General features: G+C 37.9%; 2 protein-coding genes across 2 annotated transcripts; one reads left to right on the forward strand and one right to left on the reverse strand.

The window, feature by feature from the left end:
* Positions 1-3,884: 3,884 nt before the first annotated feature.
* Positions 3,885-5,808, reverse strand: LOC131627237 (protein MAIN-LIKE 1-like). The gene is made up of 6 exons (XM_058898106.1): positions 5,694-5,808; positions 5,397-5,584; positions 5,051-5,315; positions 4,653-4,882; positions 4,291-4,576; positions 3,885-4,222 (listed from the first exon to the last, which is right to left on the reverse strand). The coding sequence occupies exons 1-6, from the start codon at positions 5,806-5,808 to the stop codon at positions 3,885-3,887; spliced, it is 1,422 nt and encodes a 473-aa protein (XP_058754089.1).
* Positions 5,809-6,547: 739 nt separating this feature from the next.
* Positions 6,548-8,722, forward strand: LOC131636626 (cytochrome P450 736A117-like). The gene is made up of 2 exons (XM_058907240.1): positions 6,548-7,527; positions 7,764-8,722. The coding sequence occupies exons 1-2, from the start codon at positions 6,637-6,639 to the stop codon at positions 8,376-8,378; spliced, it is 1,506 nt and encodes a 501-aa protein (XP_058763223.1). The 5' UTR covers positions 6,548-6,636; the 3' UTR covers positions 8,379-8,722.
* Positions 8,723-8,938: the final 216 nt, after the last annotated feature.

Genomic DNA, 8,938 nt, shown 5'->3' on the forward strand with positions numbered 1-8,938 from the left:
TAATAGGTATCTCACGTAAGCAATGCTATTTTTTCCTTTTCATCAATTAGCGGCGATTTTACGCGCCACAAATGTTTACTATTCATTTTGCGACGATTATTGTTCATTTTGTGAACTTTTACAATTTATTTTTGTGGCAGTTTCAAAGCGTTGCAAAACTTTTAGTGTTTTGTGACAGTTTCAAAACGTCAAAAAGCTTTTACTATTCAACTTGTGACGATTTGAAACCATCGCTAAATGTTAAAAATGAAAAGAAAAAAAAAAGGTACCGCATTGGAGAAATCTACATGGCACCCCTCATTTTATACATGGCACCCCCATATTTTTTATTCCAATTTTACCCCCGGTGAGATACACAGAATTTCCAGACGAAATTTTCGATATACCTTGCCAAATTTCCGGTACAAGATACCGGAATTTTCAGTTATACTGAAATTTCTGGTGAAACATACCGGAATTTTTCAGTTATAATAAAATTTCCAGTATACCGTTAATTTCAAAATTTATGGATAATATCGGAAATTTCAGTATAAATGAAATTTCCGGTATATTTCAATATTTGATTTTTTCAACGGTTGAGATTTTGCCGACACTTTTGGAGGATCATGGTTGCACCGACACATACGTGTGGTCTAATATGCACCACCATTTGTATAAATAGGGGTCTTAGGGTTATTGGATAACATATCATTTCAACAAAATGCCTCTTCCTCAGTATTTGATTAATGTAGAAGTGTATTTCAATGGCTGCAACCCTACTATTGAAACCAAGATTTTAGATGGGCCCGAATCCTTTGCCACCTTGAAAAAAATATTGAATAATTTGCTGTCTGATTTCGATAACAAAAGGGTGACAAAGATCAAGTTTTGGGAGGATTGGATTGATACAAATGGAAGGGTGAAATATAACCTAATTGAGTTGAAGAATGATGAATATGTGAAGGTCATGTGGAAATCACTTCGGCGTAGGATAACTAAAGATCCAATCGAGTTGGACGCGCAGATCCGAAGATCCGTGGACGATATAATGAATTGTCTGAAACGTCTAGAGTCATCCGTTAATGCATAGATTTTCATGCTTCAGAGTACTGTTTGTGTTTGTTGTTTGTCATCTGATGTTTGTTTACTATGTTTGTTTGTTATTGATGTTATTTTATTTTCTTTACCTAATTGAAACATGTACTGTAACGCCCCAAATTTAATTAATTATTTAATTAAAGTAATTAAGGATGTAATTATTGGAAATTGTCGAAGCTGGGATTTATCGGTATGATTCTAAGAGGCGTAATTGGATTAATATGTTGATTGGAGTTGTTAAGTTTAAAGTTGGATTAAATTAGTCAGTTTAATCAGAGAAATAATATTAGAAATAATATTATTATACTGGACTATTTATTTAATTAAGTTGGTTTGATTGTTGTGTGAGAATTAGCAAAAGAGGAGGTGTTGAGTATTAGACCCAATAAGACAATTAGAATAATAATGATAGTATTATTATTTTAATAAATAAGAAAGTAATAGAGAGGCTAAGTTTTTGGGTGATGTATCAGCCAAAGGAGAAAGAGAGAATAAAGTAGGTACGAGAGCTTTGTTGTGAAGAGGAAAGAAATTGAAAATTTTTGCAAGGACCATGAAGCTCAGATTCGACCGGAATTTCAATCGGAGGAACAAATTTTAGAGCGGTCTCCAATCCAAGGTAAGGATGTGGTTCTTGCTCTATAAATGGGGATATGATGAACCATATGCGGGGTTTAGTGTAATAATGTTATCTCTGTGTTTCGGTATAATTTTGATGTTGGTGATGTTTGCTATGTTGAAATTTCTCTGAAAAATCTCATGTGAAAAATTGATGCTATGTTGATTGTTAATTAATTGTGTTGTTTGTGATTTTGAGTGAATTAGAATTATTCCTAAAATCAATGAATTTATGTGTGATGCTATGTTGTTGAACCTCTGTGTGTTGGTAAATTTCTGGAACCGGAACAATTCTGGGTTGATAGATGAAGAAGGGACGGACGTCCCAGAAAATGCTCATCGTTCCAACGTTGGGACGAGCGTCCCATAAGTGTGGGGCGGTGCCCCTTAGGAAGAAAATGAAAACAAAAAAATATATAAAGGGACGGGGGCCACACCTAAGGGGTGGGCTCCCCATGGCCTAAATGGTTGTCCCTGATATAGACAAAAGGTTTAGGGACGGGGGCCACCATCTTCATTTAGTGATCCCTTTAAATTGATAATCCGGTAACATGTTTTGGTAGCACTTAGTTCATTCCAAGTGCATATTTCTGGTAATTAGGAGTCAATATACTGATAAGATAATGTGATGGGTAATTAATGATGGAGATAAAAATTGGTTAGGGGTTGCATTTAGCAAACAGTAACAGAAGAGTAGTATAACATACGGTTAGTGGAACTACAATAGCAGATTAGAAAATTAATCTTAGATAGAAGTATGGATACTAAATTTAGCAGAGAAAAATAATGCATAACAGAAACTATTAGTATCAGTGGAAATATAGCAGAAGGATAGTGAAATTATCCGTATCAGGTTTGAGCCAATGTTTAATAACAGTATATATGGTAGACCAATTAGTCCAATAGGGACGTAATACGACACCGTAGCACGAGGTAGAATTAATAGAACTTATAACCGGTAATTAATTAACCGATTTAGAGCAAGAATTTCCCGAATAATTATGGAACGCGTATCGATTGTTCTGTTTGGATTGTTATGTCGAATACTTGTTGAAAATAGGTGAATTGTCGTTGGATTATTTGCATTAACTTGCTATCGTTGATTTGTTGTTGCGATGTATTGCAATGTTGCGATGCGATTATTTCTGTGAATATTGTGAAGTGCAGGAAATAAAGCGACGATGAATTACCTCTAATTATTGGTAATATTTATGATATAGGCGTATGCCTTGTGACGATTTTTGTGGCGAATATATTTGTGATGTTGCATTTATCAAGTCGCACGAATTGCATTTTGTGATGATCTGGATTGGCAAACTGTGACGAAGGCTTATGCCTATTGAATGTCTCTAATAATTGGCAATTGGCGATGGGGGCTGAAGCCCTGGGTACCACATGCATTTTCATTTGTTTGAGTCGCATTTCATTTTGTATGATTATGAATTTATGTGATTTGATGTATGAACTTAGGTGAATTACCGTGACTTGAATATGAATTCAGGTTTAATATTGTGACGTGTGTCGTTTTGGTTGAAACAACAAAGTGAATTGAATGGTAATGATTATATCGCAAAGTGATGAATATTATGACTTGAACCTGAATATATTGTTTATCATAACTCTATTTATATAGTTTGATATCTCACCCCTTTCTTTTGTTTCGCTGTTACCTTTATACTGGTAACGTGCAGGTGATTGCAGTGATGAAGATTTAGTTGTCGTAAGTTTGAGTCAGTGTTGTTGCTCTGATACGTAGCACTCGGGGGGGGGGGGGGGGATAAACGATAGATGTTTAGATGTTGTATTTGTTTTACAATGCTGAATTGTAAATAATATTGATGAAGTACCATGATGTTTTCAAGTTGTTTTAGTTGAATAAAATAATATGTGATTCCGCTGCATAATTAATATGAAGATGTTTAGTCTCAAAGCTTAAAGTATGATGTTATTTGTTCATCCGACTGCGAAGTGTTATGTATCAATTGAAACAAATGAGTAGATTGTCTATGATGTATGTATTGATGTGATGCGTGACATCTCGTTGTTTGATAAAATTTTGTATAACTCTGATTTTCGTTATAATTACCGTGAGTAGAATTGGGGTGTTACATGTACTAGAAAAAAAGATGATGCATTAAAAAAGATCTGTGTCAAAAATATACAAATAACACAACCATATAAAAATAAATCTACATAGGCCCTCCACGGGCAACATCAGTCAACCTAGCTAAAATAGTATAAACCTCACCATCAGGGTTCACCAAACCCATGAGGCTATCTAAGTGAACGGCGATGAACTGTAGGCGGCTGTCCTGGTCACCTACGGGAGGTGGAAGTGGTGGTGGTGATGGATCGGAAGAATCCCTGGTACGTGAAGGCCCTGGAATATCTGATGATGCGGCAGGTGGTATGACTCTAGGGTGTGACACATCGTGGAACCACTCTAGATATCCATCCTCGCACTGCCTGGGCTGCTGAACCTCAACGGTTGTATCAATGATCTCACGGGGGAGCTGATGATGTGACTCTAAAACCATCGATCAATGCCACCAGCTGGAGCCTCTGGGACTGGACGTGGGATGCCCTGTATATAACCATACTGTCGTAGACACCTCTCAGGCAAGTGTCTAGCCACATGGCTCTCCCATCTGACATACCCTGAATATAAGGAAGACACATTAAAAGGACGATGAGAGCGGTGACTTGTATACGGTGTCCAAATGACATCATCCAGCGTCAGAGCATCCAGCCTCCATCTGTACTCAATCAACCCTCCTGGAATGGCCTGTTTGGCCTTCCACCTCTTCGCACATGGGTCAACAGCCATAACACGTTGGATCTTCCGCTCACATATGTGAGGGAAGTACTCGTAGATCCAACACTGCATAAATAAAAATCATCAAGCTTAGATAAATTATAATAAAACACAATAAATTATGTAAAAAATTATAACATACATGTAACAAGCTCGGGTAACCAGCAAGTTGTCTCGTGTCAGGACGAGATGTAGCATCTAGCACCATGTACAACATCGTCAATTCCGCCACTCCCCAAGCCCAACATGGGGTGTCAAGGGTGCTGAATAGAGAGAGATAACAGGCATCTATATAAACTCCGTACTTGTCCACAAAGAGACTACACACCACTAGACGTAGCATGTACACTTTAACGACAGCATGGTACCTCCCTGCATCCACAAGCTCCTAATAAGTCCTCCTCAACCAAGACATCCTAAGGTTAAAGCCCTGAGTCTCACTAAACTCGCGTAGGACCACCACGTCATCAATCTCCAAAGCATCCATTATCATGCGCACCACCGTCGCCTGGTCCCTATGAACTGGTGTAAAAAACTTACCAGCAATCGGAAAGTGAAATAGGGCATCCACATCATCCAAAGTCACCGTCATCTCCCCAAATGGAAGATGGAAGGATGATGTCTCCGGGTGCCATCTCTCAACAAAAGCTGATAACAGCGAGGCGTCCAGCATCGTCAGGGAGCATCCAGCAAAGTCCATTAGATGGAAGTCCTTAACTATCCTCCTCGCTTGCTTAAGCATCGGTCTCTCGGGGAAGTTCTTCAACTTCGACCCGTGAGAAGCGACCTTCAACACTGGTCGGTCCTGACAAAAAATTACAATTAAAACAAATTATTATAAATCAAATCGCGTAATAAAAATTAAGCACTTAAGCAATTTACATACCTCGCCCTGCCATATCCTATAAGCGACATGGTCAGTGTATCCCATCAACACGGACCTGTCAGAAGGTCCTCTGGGCAAAGCTCCATCAGTGTGTACTGATGGCTCTGTAGATGCACCAGTGGTGGTGTCTGTATTCTGCACCACCCGCTCTTGACCTATCTGATCATCATCCACCTCAACCTCAACCTCTGTCACCAACTCCCAACCACAACTACCGACTCCTAAACGTCAGGCACCGACTCCTCAAACCCAGCTACCTCAACCTCAGGCACCGACTCCCGAATCACTGCCACCTACTCCCAACATATAGCACCGCCTCCTCAACCTCAGCCACCTCAACCTGAACCACTTGCTCCTCCACAGCAGTGGATGCTCTACCACTCTGACGACGAGGTACGCGGAATCCCCTCATCGCCTGCTACTCCGCCATCCGTTTCCGATTAAAACCGGTCAGGAATGCGTCCAACACGTAACTCTGTGGTTTGCGCCTCATCAGCAGCTCTAGCAAGAGCAGCGACTCTTTCTGTGGCCCGTCTCGCAATAGAACCATCCCTGCCTCTGGTCCTCACTGCAAATTTTTAAAAATATCAGGAAAATAGCATTTTTTTTTAAAATAGAAATACCAGAAATTTCAAAATTTCCGGTATGATTATGGGTACCGGAAATTTTAAAAATCCAGTATAAAAATTAGTAAATGGATATATCAGAAATTTTGAAATTTTCGGTATCAAATACCATAAATTTCAAAATTTTCGGTAGAATATACCGGAAATTTCACAAAAAATACGATAAAAGTTATTTGATTTCACCAAATTTCCGATATGCAAACGAAATTTTCGGTATGCTGTGAAAATTGAAAAATCCGATTGTGTATGTAAATTTGTAAAAGTGTGGTAATGAAAATTAGTTGGACATTATGATCTTTTCATAAATTTGAGAGGATGCCATGTTTAATTTGGAGGGTGACAGTTAGATTTGTCACCTCATTGCTTACGTTCCTTAGCCGGGCCCAATACATAGTTGGTCACAACCCCAAACAAGTGATCACTTAGGCACACACATCAAAATTAAATATCATTTTAAATATTGTAATAATATATATTATTTCACTATTTTCTTTTTTTATTTTTTGATGTCCAAATGTTGTGTCTTTGTAAGACTTTCTGAGTCCAAATTCTAATGACTATATAACACAGTGTAGTGCTTTACTACAACTGGACGAAAAAGCAAAGAGAACAAAATGCTACTCATAATAATCTCTTCCATCTTTCTCATCTTTTTTATGATAATCAAATGGTATCTCAATTCTACAAAAACCAAAAACTCACCACCCTCTCCTCCAAAATTACCTATAATAGGAAATCTCCATCAACTTGGCCTATTCCCTCACCGCACACTTCAATTTCTAGCTAAACAATATGGCCCTTTCATGCAAATCCATCTTGGTAGTGTACCAGTTCTTGTAATCTCATCACCTGAAGCAGCAAGTGAGATTATGAAAACTCATGACCGCGTCTTTGCAAACAGACCCCAAACTAAACTTTATGACATACTTTTATATGATTGCAAAGATGTTTCTGCAGCTCCATATGGAGAGTATTGGAGACAGATAAGGAGTATATCTGTTTTACATCTTCTTAGTGCCAAAAGGGTTCAATCTCTTCGTGCTGTGAGAGAGGAAGAAGTTGGTTTTATGGTGGAGAAAATAAAGCAGTGTTCTTCTGCTTCAGTGGCAGTGAATATAAGTGAATTAGTCTCCACAACTATCAATTGTATAGTTTGTAGGGTTGCTTTGGGGAGAAAGTATAGCGGTGAAAGTGGGAAGGGGTTTAAGAAGTTGTTGATGGATTTTACAGAGTTACTTGGTACTGTTATTGTTGGTGACTATGTTCCGTGGCTTGATTGGGTGACCCATGTTTCTGGGGTTTATGCAAGAGCTAAAAGAGTTGCTAAACAGTTTGATGATCTTTTGGAGGATGTTGTTGAAGAGCATATAAATAAACAGAAAGGAGACAGTGATTGTTCAAGTGCTGAAGAACATGGTGACTTTGTTGATGTTTTGCTTTGGATACAAAGGACAGAGTCACTTGGCTTTCCAATTGACAGAACTGTCATAAAAGCTCTGTTATTGGTAAGCATAAAACTAAAACTATATATTTCTCTTGTTATTGTATTTTTAAAACATCTCATCCATGATTTAACTGTAACAATATTTTATGAGTCACGATTTAACTGTGACAAATTTTGTGCCTTCTGCGCAAAGTAGTCAGTCTTGCACGCCCTCAACGACAACCCTTAATATGTTGCGTTAAATTATTATAGTTTGATTATGCTGCTTGTATTGACCATCAATTTATTTATATTCAGGACATGTTTTCTGCTGGTACAGACACCATATCCACTTTGCTAGAGTGGGCAATGACAGAACTTTTAAGACACCCAAATATCATGAAGAAATTACAAGAAGAAATAAGGAGGGTAGCTTGTGATAAAACAAACATCACTGAAGATGATTTAGGTAACCTGAAATATTTACCGGCAGTGATTAAAGAAACCCTGCGATTACATCCCCCGATCCCATTACTAGTCCCTCGAGAAAACAGACAAGATATCAAAGTAAAGGGCTACGACATCAAAGCTGGGACAAGAATACTTATAAATGCTTGGGCCATTGCAAGAGATCCCACATATTGGGAACAACCTGAAGATTTCAAGCCAGAGAGATTCTTGAATAATGAGATAGACATGAAAGGGAATGATTTCCAATTGATTCCATTTGGAGCAGGGAGAAGAGGTTGTCCAGGGATAGTTTATGCTATGGCTGCCGGTGAAATTGTGTTAGCGAACCTTGTGCATAAATTTAACTGGGAATTACATGGTGGTGGTGCAGGATTGGAAAAGTTGGACATGTCTGAAACATTTGGCTTAACCATGCATAGAAAGACTCCTCTTGAAGCTGCTGCAACACTTAATGGTTTCTAAAAAAAGTTATTTAAACTTTTTAGTAATGGCAGGGATACATTTTCTAAAAGAATTTCAGTGAAATATTTGATTCTGTTTAGCTGGCTTGCATTTCATCTATTTGGAAACCGAGGAATATAATTTTGTTTAGGATTTATTGGCTTTTGAAAGCATCACATTTTGTCTTGGCTCAAAGAAAAGGATTGCCATGTGATCTCAACTACTTCAATGTTTAGACTTTATTCGCGTTTTAGTGCGCTTTTATTGTTGGCATGTGAGTGTGTCCTTGTGTTGGACGCTTGTATTGTACTTGTTTTAAGTATTTGGTTTTTGTAGTGTTGTTATTTGGCTTTTTCAAGGTTTAATATTTCCTTATTACTTAGTAGAAATGCTAGGCTTACATAAAAAGCTACAACTACACGATGTATATACGGTTAGACTTGTCTTTAAATTGTTAGGATAAAGCTAAGATGGTTAGACTTGTCTTTGAATTGTTAGGATAAAACTAAGATGTATATACGGTGGAATTGAATTTGTTGTAAGCATAACACATTTCTACTATTAGTGCTAACTAGGGGTGG

The sequence above is a fragment of the Vicia villosa genome, linkage group LG1 (assembly GCF_029867415.1).
Source record: "Vicia villosa cultivar HV-30 ecotype Madison, WI linkage group LG1, Vvil1.0, whole genome shotgun sequence".
Classification (NCBI taxonomy): domain Eukaryota; kingdom Viridiplantae; phylum Streptophyta; class Magnoliopsida; order Fabales; family Fabaceae; genus Vicia; species Vicia villosa.